Consider the following 16704-nt stretch of genomic DNA (forward strand, 5'->3'; position numbering starts at 1 on the left):
GAGCAGAGGGGGAAACCGTAATTTAGGCAGCTGCTAAAAATAGCTCCCCCAGTCCTGGAAAGAGAGCTTGCTTATTTTTGAAAGTGCTCCCTGCCCCCTCCCCAGTCCGGCCCAACGCTCGCACTACGAGTCAGATGCTTCTGAGCACTGTCCTGAGGCTGGCAGGGAAGTCACAGGATGGGGCCCCATCAACCATGGGGTCAGAGCACTGTCTGGGAGATGGACCAGCAGAGAAGTGGGGGAGATGAGGGGTCTTCGTGCTCTCCATGTCCTGTCCTACTCAGATAGGTCTCATTCCCCACAGCCTCTTGGGGAGCCCTATGTGGGGACAGCGTACCAGATGTGGGGTCTGGAGACCTGGGTCAAGTCCAAAGCTCACACATCGCCTCTTTCCGAGCCTCAGATTTCCTTGTCTATACAAGGGGTGGTGGTGGTCATATTTACCTTGCAGGGGTGTAGTGAAAGTCTGAGGTAAACCTTGACCATGGTAGGTGCTCAATGGATGATGACCATAACTTCGTTATTAGGATCACTGGATTTAGAGCACAGCCCTCTGTTTTAACAGGTAAGGCAGTAGGACACATGATAAGCCAGTATGATTTGCTAAGTTGAACCACATGAAATTGATGATTTTGTAGATTAAGCATAATTGAATATGGTCACTTACATATGATTCAAGCTAGTAACACGGAAATCAGCAAATTTTCTGTAAAGGGCCGGGTGCCGTAGACAATCCTTCCATGAATGGGCGTGGCTGTGTTCCAGTAAAATTGTACTTACAAAAATGGGCTGAATTTGACCCCTGTAATATTTGCCAAACCCTGTCATAATATGTCAGATTCATTCTTACATAAAGTGAACTTTCTGTGACACATATAAGTCAGTGTCCAGGTATCTTCCCAATTATAACAGTGGCTTATCTGTAGAGTTCTTGATGGTGTTTATTATCACCAGACACTCCTCCAAGTGCTTTACAAATAGGAACTAATTTCATTCTCACAACAGCCCTATGAGGTATGTGCTGTTATTATTGCCCCATTTTATGGATGAGGAAAATGAGGCTCAGAGAGGCTGAGTAACTTGTTTGGAGTCCCATAGTTAGAGTGGATAGCAGCTCAACAGAACTCAAACCGAGTTTGTAGAGTCAAGTTGGATGTCTGTAATTCAGGCTGATTCAGGTTGGAAGCAGGGGGCGGGGGGATAGGGTGATCAAGCCTGTTTGCTGCCCACAAAGCATGGTCTTTAGGGCCTTAAAGTGGCAGCAGGCATGGTAGAGGTGGACAGTGGGCCTGGGGTGGAAAAGCACAGACTCTTCTTTGGGGAGCTAAGCCCTGGGTCATGGCCCAGTGTCTGGGGCTGTTTCCTAGGTGACCTCCAGTGACACATGAAGGGTCAGTATATAGGGAGGAATCTCTGGCCTGTGGAACAGGAAATTGTTTACATTCCTTATGTTCCATGCAGTATCTCTGGGGAATTCTGGGCCCCATTCCCAGACCTGGGCCCCAGGGGACCTGGTAGGGAGAGGGGGGTAAAGGAACAGGCTCCCCAGGATGCCTGAGCTCTGCTGTCAAACCAAGGTACTTGTATACCTTGTTGATTCCTTTTGCCTATTAATTTAGCCACAAATGAATAAGCCACTGGTCAGGACTCCAGCCTTGTGCACACCATGCTTTTTTCCCTAATGCCATTCCCCTTGCCCAGAAAGAATTTCTTACCTCTGTACCTTTCCTTAGTTCTCTCACCTCTTTCAAGACTGGCTCAGTGCCACTTCCTGGAAGCCTTTTCTGACCTCCTCTTCACACCCCAGGCTACACCAGGTTCCCCTTCCTAGTGCTGCCAAAGCCCCTGTCTCCTTAACCCTTCTGGCTTCTCTACAAAAGGGGACCCCTCAAGGAAAGGGACCATACCTTATTTGCTCTTGTGTCCTCACCACCAGGGTGATCCCTGGTGTCCAGCATGGCCTCCACAGGCTAGAAGCTGGTTAAAAGCATGTTGTTTGAATGCAACATCATCATCCACAAAGGCCTGCCCCTTCCTCTATAAGACATGGCCCTTGGGCGAGTTGCCTGAGCTTTGGGAGTCTTAATGTCATCACCAGGAAGGGACAGTGATGTGATTTGAGAGTTGCGGGGAATAAATGAGATAAAGCAGAAAGTTGCCAGCACAGTGCCTGGCTCGTAGCAGGCACTTTGGAAGTGGCCATACATATCCTTGCCCCCATTACCCCCATTCATGGAGGTAGGGGAAGGATAGAGGAAAAGGCTGTTTGAATACCCCAAAGCCACAGCATTGGCCTCAAGTGCTAAAGGCAGGGTTTATGAATCAGCTTTGGTTCTACAACAAGAGAACGGAGCTTGGAGTCAGAATATTTAGTTGTGAGTCCCAGCTCTGCCTCTGAGCAGCAATGGGCGCCATTGACAAGACATATAACTGCTGGTAATATCATTATAAACCTCAATATTATTATCTGTCAGAGGGGATAGTAATAATGACCTCACAAAGTCCTTGTGAGGTTGACATGAGATTGCAGAGCTGTGAAAACTCTTGGCCCAGCTCCGAGGGAAAGCTCGATCATGAATTATTGAGTCTGGATCTATAGAACTCTTGAGAAAGCTCTGAGCAGGGCTCAACTTAGGGTGTTTCTTGGGCACGTGCCATGTGGCTTAGTGGTTTACAGCTTTAGGGTCATGCAGTCATGGGCTTGAGTCCTAGCTATGCTACTAACTAGCTGTGTGTCCTTAGCAAGTTACTTAACCTTTCTGAACCATGGTTTGTCTTTTAATGACTTCTTTAAGATGATGCCACCTATCTCAGAGAGTTGTTATAGGGATTGAAATGTGGATAGAACCCAGTGTCTGGTACACACCAAATCTCAAGTATTAATATTATTCTGCTTTTACTTATGACTTAGGAATAAGCGTTGATGATATAGGGCTTTAGAAGTCCTAGTTAGTATAAAAACTGGTGTATAGAGGGCCATAGTTTGGGGGTAAGGGTTAGATTTTTCATCTTTACAAACCAAATGGGAGTACTGCACTCAAGTGATAGGAAGTACTTCCTGGCTTGGTGTGGAATGTGGGAGGGGTGCTCAGTGCAGATGAGGAGAACCCCTGGGGAAATCTTTGGGACTGGGATGGAGCCAAACAGTATGGCTGACCAGGCCCTGCCATCACACAGAGAGGAAACCGAGTCCCAGAGAGGCTAAAACTGTGGCCCCCTGACCCACGTCTGGATAGTGCCAGAGCTAGGACTAGCCCCCGTCTCCTGAGTTAGGTATGTGTTCTCCATTATGCAGAAGGATGTGAGTAAGGAGGTCAAGTCTGGCAGGAGCCGGAGAACTGGAGGAGATCCTTGAAGGGGGCCTTACAGTCCTCACAGGAGGGCTATTTCCTCATTGATGATTTGCTGTTTTAGGCCAGTTAGTCTGTGTTTAGGGACCCACAGGGAGAAGAGGAGGGGGCAAGGAGACAGGATGTGGAGCGCACGGAGGTGTTGGTGTTCAGTGAATTTTCATGGAGAGAAAGGTGGGTGGTGGTAGGGGTGGGTTGAATCCCTCTGCTGGGGTTTAAGTCCACTGGGTTTTGTTCTATTGTTGCTTCTCATTTTTCCATACTGCTCCTCAATTTTTCTTCAAGGTGAGCACCTCCATTTCTTCTCTTTGTGAAGTGAACTTGCAGAAAGGAACACTCCGGCCCCCTTCACCTTTCCACTCCCTGCCCAGCATCAGAGACGATGGTTTCCCCTTCCAAAAGAGCTAGCTCAGAGCCTGAGGAAAAGCCCAGCTTCTCAGGTCTAGACTCCCCAGTGGACAAAGGCAAAGCTGGATGGCTTCTTTTTTTATTGTTATATTAATCACCATACATTACATCATTAGTTTTTGATGTAGTGTTCCATGATTCATTGTTTGTGCATAACACCCAGTGCTCCATGCAGAACGTGCCCTCTTTAATACCCATCACCAGGCTAACCCATCCACCCACCCCCCTCCCCTCTAGAACCCTCAGTTTGTTTTTCAGAGTCCATCGTCTCTCATGGTTCATCTCCCACTCTGATTTCCCCCCCTTCATTCTTCCCCTCCTGCTATCTTCTTTTTTTTTTTCTTAACATATATTGCATTATTTGTTTCAGAGGTACAGATCTTTGATTCAACAGTCTTGCACAATTCACAGCGCTCACCATAGTACATACCCTCCCCAGTGTCTATCACCCAGCCACCCCACCCCTCCCACCCCACCCCCACTCCAGCAACCCTCAGTTTGTTTCCTGAGATTAAGAACTCCTCATATCAGTGAGGTCATATGATACATGTCTTTCTCTGATTGACTTATTTCGCTCAGCAAAACACCCTCCAGTTCTATCCACATCATTACAAATGGCAAGATCTCATTCCTTTTGATGGCTGCATAATATTCCATTGTATATATATATACCACCTCTTCTTTATCCATTCATCTGTCAATGAACACCTTGCCTCTTTCCACAGTTTGGCTATTGTGGACATTGCTGCTATAAACATTGGGGTGCACGTACCCCTTCGGATCCCTACATTTGTATCTTTGGGGTAAATACCCAGTAGTGCAGTTGCTGGATCATATGGTAGCTCTATTTTCAACTTTTTGAGGAACCTCCATACTGTTTTCCAGAGTGGCTGCACCAGCTTGCATTCCCACCAACAGTGTAGGAGGGTTCCCCTTTCTCTACATCCCCACCAACATCTGTCGTTTCCTGACTTGTTAATTTTAGCCATTCTGATTGGTGTGAGGTGGTATCTCATTGAGCTTTTCATTTGGATTTCCATGATGCCAAGCGATATTGAGCACTTTTTCATGTGTCTGTTGGCCATTTGGATGTCTTCTTTGGAAAAATGTCTGTTCATGTCTTCTGCCCATTTCTTGATTGGATTCTTTGTTCTTTGGGTGTTGAGTTTGATGCGTTCTTTATAGATTTTGGATACTAGCCCTTTATCTGATATGTCATTTGCAAATATCTTCTCCCATTCTGTCATTACAGACAGAATGTCTTTTGGTTTTGTTGACTGTTTCCTTTGCTTTGCAAAAGCTTTTTATCTTGATGAAGTCCCAATAGTTCATTTTTGCCCTTGCTTCCCTTGCCTTTGGCAATGTTTCTAGGAAGAAGTTGCTGCGGCTGAGGTCGAAGAGGTTGCTGCCTGTGTTCTCCTTTAGGATTTTGATGGATTACTGTCTCATATTGAGGTCTTTCAACCATTTTGAGTCTATTTTTGTGTGTGGTGTAAGGAAATGGTCCAGTTTCATTCTTCTGCATGTGGCTGTCCAATTTTCCCAGCACCATTTGTTGAAGAGACTGTCTTTTTTCCATTGGACATTCTTTCCTGCTTTGTCAAAGATGAGTTGACCATAGAGTTGAGGGTCCATTTCTGGGCTCTCTATTCTGTTCCCTTGATCTATGTGTCTGTTTTTGTGCCAGTACCATATTGTCTTGATGATGACAGCTTTGTAATAGAGCTGGATCCAGAATTGTGATGACGCCAGCTTTGCTTTTCTTTTTCAACATTCCTCTGGCTATGCGGGGTCTTTTCTGGTTCCATACAAATTTTAGGATTATTTGTTCCATTTCTTTGAAAAAAGTGGATAGTATTTTGATGGGGATTGCATTGAATGTGTAGATTGCCCTAGGTAGCATTGACATCTTCACAATATTTGTTCTTCCAATCCATGAGCATGGAACATTTTTCCATTTCTTTGTGTCTTCCTCAATTTCTTTCATGAGTATTTTATAGTTTTTGGAGTACAGATCCTTTGCCTCTTTGGTTAGCTTTATTCCTAGGTATCTTAAGGTTTTGGGTGCAATTGTAAATGGGATCGACTCCTTAATTTCTCTTTCTTCTGTCTTGTTGTTGGTGTATAGGAATGCCACTGACTTCTGTGCATTGATTTTCTATCCTGCCACTTTACTGAATTCCTGTGAGTTCTAGCAGTTTTGGGGTGGAGTCTTTTGGGTTTTCCACATAAAGTATCATATCATCTGCAAAGAGTGAGAGTTTGACTTCTTCTTTGCCGGTTTGGATGCCTTTGATTTCTTTTTGTTGTCTGATTGCTGTGGCTAGGACTTCCAATACTATGTTGAATAGCAGTGGTGATAGTGGACAGCCCTGCCATGTTCCTGACCTTAGGGGGAAAGCTCTCAGTTTTTCCCCATTGAGAATGATATTTGCTGTAGGTTTTTCATAGATGGCTTTTATGATATTGAGGTATGTACCCTCTATGCCTATACTCTGAAGAGTTTTGATCAAGAAAGGATGCTGTACTTTGTCAAATGCTTTTTCTGCATCTATTGAGAGGATCATATGATTCTTGTTCTTTCTTCTGTTAATGTATTGTATCATGTTAATTGATTTGTGGATGTTGAACCAACCTTGCAGCCCAGGGATAAATCCCACTTGGTCGTGGTGAATAATCCTTTTAACGTACTGTTGGATCATGTTGGTTAGAATTTTGGTGAGAATTTTTGCATCCATGTTCATCAGGGATATTGGTCTGTAATTCTCCTTTTTGATGGGGTCTTTGTCTGGTTTTGGGATCAAGGTAATGCTGGCCTCATAAAAAGAGTTTGGAAGTTTTCCTTCCATTTCTATTTTTTGGAGCAGTTTCAGAAGAATAGGTATTAATTCTTCTTGAAATGTTTGGTAGAATTCCCCTGGGAAGCCATCTGGCCCTGGGCTTTTGTTTGTTGGGAGATTTTTGATGACTGCTTCAATTTCCTTAGTGGTTATAGGTCTGTTCAGGTTTTCTATTTCATCCTGGTTCAGTTTTGGTAGTTGATACATCTCTAGGAATGCCTCCATTTCTTCCAGATTATCTAATTTGCTGGCATAGAGTTGCTCATAATATGTTCTTATAATTGTTTGTATTTCTTTGGTGTTGGTTGTGATCTCTCCTCTTTCAGTCATGATTTTGTTGATTTGGGTCATTTCTCTTTTCTTTTGGATAAGTCTGGCCAGGGGTTTATCAATCTTGTTAATTCTTTCAAAGAACCAGCTCCTAGTTTCGTTGATCTGTTCTACTGTTCTTTTAGTTTCTATTTCATTGATTTCTGCTTTGATCTTTATTATAATTTCTCTTCTCCTGCTGGGTTTAGGCTTTATTTGCTGTTCTTTCTCCAGCTCCTTTAGGTGGAGGGTTAGGTTGTGTACTTGAGACCTTTCTTGTTTCTTGAGAAAGGCTTGTATTGCTATATACTTGCCCCTAAGGACTGCCTTTGCTGCATCCCAAAGATTTTGAATAGTTGTGTTTTCATTTTCATTTGTTTCCATGTATTTTTTTAATTCTTCGTTAATTTCCTGGTTGACCCATTCATTCTTCAGTAGGATGCTCTTTAGCCTCCATGTATTTGAGTTCTTTCTGACTTTCCTCTTGTGATTGAGTTCTATTTTCAAAGCATTGTGGTCTGAAAATAGGCAGGGAATGATCCCAATCTTTTGGTACCGTTTGAGACCTGATTTATGACCTAGGATGTGATCGATTCTGGAGAATGTTCCATGGGCACTAGAGAAGAATGTGTATTCCGTTGCTTTGGGATGGAATGTTCTGAATATGTCTGTGAAGTCCCATTTGGTCCAGTGTGTCATTTAAAGTCTTTATTTCCTTCTTGATCTTTTTCTTAGATGATCTGTCCATTTCAGTGAGGGGGGTGTTAAAGTCCCCCACTATTATTGTATTGTTGTCAATGAGTTTCTTTGCTTTTGTTATTAATTGCCTTATATAATTGGCTGCTCCCATGTTAGGGGCATAGATATTTACAATTGTTAGATCTTCTTGTTGGATAGACACTTTAAGTAGGATATAGTGTCCTTCCTCATGTCTTATTACAGTCTTTGGTTTAAAATCTAATTTGTCTGATGCAAGGATTGCCACCCCAGCTTTCTTTTGGTGTCCATTAGCATGGTAAATGGTTTTCCACCCCCTCACTTTCAATCTGGGGGTGTCTTTGGGTCTAAAATGAGTCTCTTGCAGACAGCATATCAATGGGTCTTGTTTTTTTATCCAATCTGAGAGCCTGTGTCTTTTGATGGGGGCATTTAGCCCATTCACATTCAGGGTAACTATTGAAAGATAGGAATTTAGTGCCATTGTATTGCCTGTAAGGTGACTGTTACTGTATATTGTCTGTGTTCCTTTCTGGTCTATGTCGCTTTTAGGCTCTCTCTTTGCTTAGAGGACCCCTTTCAATATTTCTTGTAGGGCTGGTTTCGTGTTTGCAAATTCCTTTAGTTTTTGTTTGTCGTGGAAGCTTTTTATCTCTCCTTCAATTTTCAATGACAGCCTAGCTGGATATAGTATTCTTGGCTGCACATTTTTCTCATTTAGTGCTCTGAATATATCATGCCAGTCCTTTCTGGCCTGTCAGGTCTCTGTGGATAAGTCTGTTGCCAATCTAATGTTTCTACCCTTGTAGGTTACATATCTCTTCTCCCGAGCTGCTTTCAGGATTTTCTCTTTGTCTCTGAGGCTTGTAAGTTTTACTATTAGATGACGGGGTGTTGACCTATTTTTTTTTATTTTGAGAGGGGTTCTCTGTGCCTCCTGGATTTTGATGCCTGTTTCCTTCCCCAAATTAGGGAAGTTCTCTGCTATGATTTGCTCCAATATACCTTCTGCCCCTCTCTCTCTTTCTTCTTCTTCTGGGATCCCAATTTTTCTAATGTTGTTTCGTCTTATGGTATCGCTTATCTCTCAAATTCTGCCCTTGTGATCCAGTAGTTGTTTATCTCTCTTTTTCTCAGCTTCTTTATTTTCCATCATTTGGTCTTCGATATCACTGATTCTCTCTTCTGCCTTGTTTATCCTAGCAGTTAGTGCCCCCATTTTTGATTGCACCTCATTAATAGCCTTTTTGATTTTGACTTGGTTAGATTTTAGTTCTTTTATTTCTCCAGAAAGGGTTTCTCTAATAACTTCCATGCTTTTTCAAGCCCAGCTAGTATCTTTAAAGTAATGATTCTGAACTCTCGATCCAACATCATACTAATGTCCGTATTGAGTAGGTCCCTGGGAATTGGTACTACCTCTTGTTCTTTTTGTTGAGGTGATTTTTTTCCATCTTGTCATTTTGTCCAGAGGAGAGTAGATAAATGAGAGAACAAAATGCTAACAGGGTAACAACGTCCCCAGAAAATATACTCTAAACAAATCAGAAAAGACCTGAAGCCGGGGGAAAAGAAAGGGAAAGAAAGAAAAAAGAAGAAAAAAGAAAAAGAAAAAGAAAAAGATAAAAACAAAGAAAAACAGAACAAAACAAAACAAAAAACAGAATATGATCAAATATGATCAGGCTGGTGCATAAATCAGTGCCACACACTAGATTTTGGGTGTATTTTGGTCTGTCAGAAGAAAGTGCCTCCCAAAATTTTAAAGAAAGAAAAACTTATATATGTACAAAAATAAGGGTTGATATGATGAAGGGATGGAGTATGACCATAAAGATGAAAATTATAAAGAATTTTATAAAAGGTATTGATAAGAAGTTGTTTGAAAAAAGAAAGAAGAGGATTTAAAAAAAAAAAGGAAAAAAAGGGGAGAGAATGTGATCAGGGAGGAGATTAGAACAAAGCCATACACTAGAGATTTAGGGTTTATTTTGATCTGTTAGAAGAAACTGTATCTCAAAATTTTAAAGAGAGAACAACTTATATATATATGCCAAAAATAAGGTTAACTACTATGAAGGGATAGAATATGACTCTAAAAATTAAAAATAAAAGTGTTTTTTTAAATAGGGATTGATAAGATGTTGGTTGAAAAAGGGAAAAAGAAAAATTCAAAAAAAAAAAAAAGACAGTTAAAAAAAAATTAACTTTGAAAGACTAAAGAATCATGGTAAAAAAGCCATGGATTCTATGTGCAGTATTCCCCTAGCGCTGGAGTTCTGCTATTCTCATTGATGGGTAAACTTGGTCTTGGCTGGCTGTTCTCGCTGATCTTCTGGGGGAGGGGCCTGTTGCTGTGGTTCCCAAATGTCTTTGCTGGAGGCAGAATTGCCCTTCCCTTGCCGGGCCAGGCTAAGTAATCTGCTCGGGTTTGGTCTCAGGAGCTTTTGTTCCCTGCAAGCTTTCCGTACAGCTTTGGAGAACGGGAAGGAAAATGGTGGCCTCCCAATCTCCACCTGGAGGAGCCGAGAACTTGGAACCCCACTCCTCAGTACGCCCCCAGAGAAAAGCAGTCAATCACTCCCGTCTCTCTGGTCTCCGGCTGCACTCCGTGTTCACCCAGCCTGTGACTGAGTGTTTCTATCTCTGGCACCGGACCCCGTGTGGAGTCTCCAAACCCAGCAGATCCCTGCGGTGCACTCCTGCGCCATTCCTCCTGGGGGAGGAAGGGGAGTCTCCCCGGATCTGCCGCTTGTTGGGTCCCTGCTGGAGGAGCAGTGGTCAAACTGTGCCACAGATCACAGTTTATGGCAACCCTGAGCTGCGAGCCCACTCCTCGGCTCCGTCTCTGCAGCCAGCTTCCCCGCTCCAATACCTGGGAGCTCTGCCGCACTCAGGCATCCCTGGTCTTTCTGTGACCCCGAGGGTCCTGAGACCACACTGTCCCACGAGGGTTCCACCCCCCGCTTAGCTACTGAGCGACGTCCCTCAGCGGAGCAGACTTCTAAAAGTTCTGATTTTGTGCTCCAGGGCTCTATCACTTGCCAGAAGCAGCGGACGGAGGCCCCCTCCCCCGCCGTCTATCCTCCCGAATATCACCTCGGATTCACTTCTCCGCACGTCCTACCTTCCAGAAAGTGGTTGCTTTTCTGTTCAGAGAGTTGTTGCTATTCTTTTCTTTGATCTCCTGTTGAGTTTGTAGGTGTTCAGAATGGTTTGATCCCTATCCAGCTGAATTCCTGGGACCAGACGAAATCCAGGTCTCCTACTCCGCCATCTTGCTCTGCCCCCCAAGCTGGGTGGCTTCTTAAATCAGGCTGGGCAGAGTCCTACAATGCCAGGTCTCGGTGGTCCCAGCTGTGCCTGGAAAGGGCTTGTGGTTGCAGGCTCTGTCTGGGCAGGGTAAGTGTTGCCTGGCTAGGCAATAATGATAACGAAGTCACAACAGCAGTGCTGGCCTCCTTTAGAGAATGCCCAGTATGCTCTGACATCTTATCTACATTACTGCTCTGACTCTTCACTGAAGCCCACCGAGGAAGGTGCTGTGATTATCTTGGTGTCATAGAACCTGAGGCTCTGAGAAATGTGCTTCAGGTCACCCAGCTGGGAAGGCAAAGCCAGAAGTCAAATCCCAGTCATCTGACTTGGAAAATTGCTGGGGTGAAGGAGCCCTAAGAATAGGATGCGCGAGAAATGAGGGCAGAAGCCTTCCTCCTCACAGTGGAGAAGAAGGAAGTCTTCAGGATCTCTGTAACCCTCTTCCGGCCTGGACAGCATCTTCAGGACTGGAGATAGTTCTAAACTAAGCTGCAGAGATTGGTCTTCTCTGGTGGAGAGAAGTAATGGGGGTGGGGGGCGGGCTGGGGCAAGATGGGGAAAGGGGCCGCTGGCATGGGAAGACGAGCTCTAGACCTTAGCTTGAACACCGGCGTCTTGGGTTTCAATCCCAGCTCTGTCCCTAGCTGTGTGACCTCAGAAAAGACCTTTCCTCTTTTGACCTCAATTTTCTGATCTATGCTGTAAAGCTACATGGGTTCCAGCTGAGAGCCTGTGGTTTTAGTCTTCGATGTTCAAGTGGGGCCCTAACAGACTTAAGAAAGGGTCATTGGGAGTAGGGCACCCTCAGAAACATCAGCATAGTGGGGAGCTGTCAAACAGGCAACCCCTTAAAAGGGCAAATATGCAGCACTACCCCTGGTGCTCAGGCTCTTCTCTGTGGGGACGGTACTTCCTGTTTGGAAGGTCAGTATCTCCATCTCCCGTCCTCCTGAGGCCACACCACCTCACTTCCTGTACTCAGAGAAGATGTTAAAACATATATAATGGCAAGTATGGCATGGCACCGAGCAATCAGAGCAGTCATGGCTGTAAACAGCTGGTGTGAGACTATTACAGGGTATACCAACTGTATGCCTATCCTGCCCCCAACTCCTGATTGTTCCTAGGAAAGTCTGGCTCAAGAGCTGAAGAGCAAAGACAGACAAGGATGGAGACTAGGGAGCAAAAAGTTGAGGAGGTGAAGGCAGGAAGCAAGTTCACAGGTCCTCCCAGACATCAGCTCGTCCCTCCCCCAAACACCATCATACTGTCAACTCAGCCTCACTGTGGCCTCTGGGAGAGTCCTCATGCTTTGTGCCCTGAAAAAAACAGCCTCTCCCCCAGCTGCAGCTGCATATTGGAGGCTGAAGAAACAAAGGGGATTGGTCTGTACTCTGCAGCATTATGCCAAACTTGACAATGGGGAGGTGACCCCCAGGGTGGTTGACCCCAATCTGCCTGCAGAATTGGTGCTTTACTAAGCCTGATAGTCAGAGACCAGGGCTTTGTCTCACCCACTCTTGGCTACTAGCTATCAAGTCCCATAGAAAACCCCAAAAGCCTCCTTTCCTCTTTCATTTTCCTCAGCTCCCAGCCTATTTTAGGTCTTTGCCACCATGTACCAGGATTGCTGAGTTAGCCACTGGCTTCTTCCCCTATCCCCAGATTCAGGGCTGTTGCCTTATTCCCTATAAAGGTTCCTGATTGCTTATCAACTGCTAGGAGTCAGAGATTTCAATTAATATTTCTTGACTGATTGACAAGGGCCTGTCTTTTCCATGAGCACAGACCATTTCCTAATTGACCAAGAAATACTTATTGAGCACCACTAAGTGCAAGGTATTTTATTAGCCATAGAAATGGGAGGGGTATCAAAGAAGCAGGAAGCATGGCCCCTGCCCTCAGGAAGTCTTCACTATACCTGTGGAGAGCCAATATATAAACACAAAAAAGATAACCAATAATACAAGACCACTTCAGTGTATTAACTGAGGCTCTCCTGGGTCTATTAAAAAGCCTGTCACAAAGTTTATAAAGAAAGATAAAATGGAGCCAGTAAACAGCTCTAGAATGACAATTAAAATGAATCATGACTTATAGGAGAGGCCTGATCAGATTAGACTGTTACTAGCTAGATTGTTAGGGTTTAGGAAATAAAGCATTGTTCTCCAGAAGTTACCTAGGGTTCACTAGGAGCAAGTTATGACACATTTATCTTTTTCTGATAAGGCTCTAGAGCTCCATTCTGAGGTATGCCTTAGATTTGGTATATCTACCCCCAAATTCCACAAGGCTTCAGGAAAAATCTCCTATAGTGTCTTTATAGAAAAGAGGGCTAGATAAGAGCATGGGTTCATGGATTCCAAGATGGTTGAAGGACTGTTCCCTGAGAGTGTTGATTACTAGTTCTTTGGCATTCCCAGATGAGGTAGCTATGTCATCTGGGTCTGTCTATACCTTTGTTGTGGTCAACACATTTAGCAATGGTATGGGTAAAGACCATGGGTATATTCTGAACATTTCTGTTAATGACCAAATCTAGGAGAAATAGCTTAGAGTCAAGACTCAAAAGTATCTTGACCCCTTGTGGCTATGCATACCAAAGCATTGAAAGAAGAAACATAAAGAGATATTTGCACACCCATGCTCATAGTAGCATTATTCATAATAACCAAAAGGAGGAAGTAACCCAAGTGTCCATTTATAGGTGAATGGATAAACAAAATGTATATAAATACAGAAGACTATTATTCAGCCTTAAAAAGAAAGGAAATTCTGACACATGCTATAACATGTATTAACCTTAAAGACATTATTTTAAGTGAAATAAGCCAGTCACAAAAGGACAAATCCTATATGATTCTACTCCTATGATTCTAGTCATACTGCTATTTAGAGTAGTCAAAATCATAGAGACAGAAAGTAAAGTGGTAGTTGCCAGGGGCTTGGGGGAGAGGGAAATGAGAAATTATTGTTTAATGAGTACAGAGTTTCTATTTTGCAAGATGAAAAAATTTTGGAGATAGATGGTAAGGATGGTTGCACAGCAATGTGAATGCATGTAATGAACTATACACATAAAAATGGTTAAAATGATAAATTTTGTGTTATGTGTATTTTATAATTAAAAAAATCCTGACCCCAGACCTGTGATAATAATAGAGAAAAAGGCAGAATCCTTTTTATGTTAAAAAAAAAAAATTAAGATATGCAAATACTGAATGAGGAGAACATGGCTGGGCAGCAGTGTTGTGGGTAAGCTCTCCTGAACCCACCCAGGTTATCTGAAAGCACATTTAGGAACCAGTAGTGGTCAAGGGTGGTTTTAACCCTTTTGGGAGGCCTATGTGCAGGTAGTTAGGCTTTATCTAGAAGCTATGTGGCATCAATGACTAGGGCTGGCCAGTGTTTCTTCCCAAGCCGGGGCACCATTGAATGAGGCTCTCCCCGTGGCAAGCTAAAAACTTAACCCTTTCTGTTACAATGACCACTCAACTGTTGGGTGTTCATGAGTTTTGGTCTCTGGCCAAAGTGGTGTCTTCTGTTCTTGGTTGGTATGGAAAACAAATCTGACCAGATTTCCTTCAGTATTGGCTGAACACTGTTCCAATGATCAGCCCCATTTCCTCTCAGGGTTCACTCTGATGACTCCCCCAGGTTACCTCTCCTTCTAGATAGATGGGTGGTGAGCCCATGTCCTATTGATATTTCATATTCATTCAAACATGCTTGGCACAACAGACTGGACAGAAAACCCTGCGAGTCTCTGAAGATTTCTATCCTCTACTCCCTAGGAGTCATGCCATAAAATTAGCTTGCTACCTCTCCTGCCAGTCTACTTCAACCCTTCCCTCCCCACTGGATGAAACCTTTAAACCAGGCATCTGTACACCTTAAAATGAATCTAGTGACTGAGTTGGCCCTGCTGAAAATGGCTCTGCTAGAGTACAGGGAATAGGATACCCATCTGTACAATCATGGAGAAGGTGCAATTCACGTTCTGCGACTACCGCCTTCCTCTGTTCTCTGGGGGCATGGAAGGAGAATCTGAAAATGTCTGTGGCAGAAAACACTGGAGGGCATGATGGGGAGGGAATCCTCCAGGTGGAAGGAGCTGGAGGGAACAGAAAGAAGCTGTGAAAGAAGGGAGGGCAGGCCTGATTGTTGGGTTGAGGGCTCCTAACAGTTCGGCAAAGAAGTTATGGTAGCTCAGTGACCACTGTCCCTGCCTACCTGGCTGCCATTGCCTGACCACTCTGTGCTGTCTGTTCTCCTGTCCAGATCACGATGAGGACCTAGGGCATCTGCCAGCTGACTATCCCCCCTGGCCTGGAGTGACCATGGCCCCCCGCAAGAGGAGCCGCCATGGCCTGGGCTTCTTGTGCTGCTTTGGGGGCAGTGGCCTCCCTGAGATCAACCTCCGAGACAACCACCCTCTGCAGTATATGGAGTTTTCAAGTCCTATCCCGAACCAAGAGGAGCTCAATGTCCGCTTCGCAGAGCTGGTGGTCAGTAAAGGGACAAGGAAGGGAGAGTGTTGACAATGGGAAGAGGGATTCTGGAGCAGACAGAGCAGGACAGAGGGTGGGGACCTATGTGCTGGGATCTCTACCTATGAAACTCTGCTTGGGGTGAGGGTGGGCCCATCAGGACAATGCAGATGTGAGGGAGAAAAAAGTCATTTACTGGTGTGGATACCATGAAATATGTCCCCAGAAGAATGGACCTACCTCATATCTCCAAGGGATTCTAGACCTCATGGTACAGCAGTTAATCCATCATGAAAGAAGGAGGTCCAGGCTTTTGTGAAATAAGGCAGTGAAGCACTTCAAAGAATACCAGAACACTTGACACCTTTCTCTCTTCTGCTCTCTGGAACTTCCCTGGGATTCTTCCACCTCATACAGGAACAAGGGACAGAGTGGTGTTCTGTAGGCAGATACCAGGTCCTCATAGAAGGGGATGATTGACTAGAAATATGGAGGTAGAGATGTCCATATTGCACCTGGCTCAGGCCTGGTTCAGGGCTGGTGATTATATCCCATGTCTAGCTTATGGCAGGTGGATGCTCTGTCTTTTACACCGGTAGCAGCTCTTCCTGACTATGTGATGCCCATTCAGACTAGGGCAGCACTACACCTTTGTGAGAACCACTCACAAAGTGAGTATGTGAAGTTATACCCTGACCACAAAGAGAACAGGAAAGAAGCATGATTCCTCTTCTTGGAGGTCTGGTGGTGAGACAAAGCAAAGGAGACTCTCAGATCAAGGATGTAGGACCCATGCCCAGGACTCAGGGCTGGACCCTGTATAGAGCGATAAGCACAAATTCATCTACCTCTAGCTCTTGGTCATTCATTCTCGTGGTTGGCCAGTAGTCAAGCCAGCAGAGAAAAAATGCTATGTGATTTGAAATGGGATTTCATATTTGAATTGGATAATGAGTTATGATTAAGGCAATCTAGCTTTCCAAATAACTGGACCACTATAAGATAAGACCATGCAGGTTATGCAAAAAAGTTATCCACCTTCCTCGTCACATCAGGCTCAGGGAAACTCGTTGTTTCTGAACTCAGGTTCAGGAAACCCTCATCCTTTCCTCAGGATGGAGCATAGATGGGAGAGAACGAAGTGTTTACTAATATACAATGACATTTGGAACCTGATTGGTGTTAGTACTACTAGGATCTGTTTTGTTTTGTTTTGTTTTGTTTTGTTTTTAATTCAGAATACTGCTGACATCAAATGTGTTGGTTTTCCAC

At 44.2% G+C, this 16704-nt stretch overlaps 1 protein-coding gene across 3 annotated transcripts in view; it reads left to right on the top strand.

Annotated features, from left to right (window-relative positions):
* The window catches only part of DAAM2 (dishevelled associated activator of morphogenesis 2), a 125662-nt gene that overhangs the window by 55324 nt on the left and 53634 nt on the right, over window positions 1-16704 (top strand). For all 3 annotated transcript variants that reach the window (XM_064597575.1, XM_045866832.3, XM_064597576.1), the window contains exon 2: window positions 15224-15450. In XM_064597575.1, coding sequence (XP_064453645.1) covers window positions 15283-15450 — 168 coding nt within the window. In that variant the 5' untranslated portion in view covers window positions 15224-15282. The remainder of the gene's footprint in view (window positions 1-15223; window positions 15451-16704) is intronic.

The sequence above is a fragment of the Mirounga angustirostris genome, unplaced genomic scaffold, assembly GCF_029215605.1.
Source record: "Mirounga angustirostris isolate CCGP_5_RB_7025 unplaced genomic scaffold, mMirAng1.0.hap1 SCAF_8, whole genome shotgun sequence".
In the NCBI taxonomy this organism is placed as follows: Eukaryota; Metazoa; Chordata; class Mammalia; order Carnivora; family Phocidae; genus Mirounga; species Mirounga angustirostris.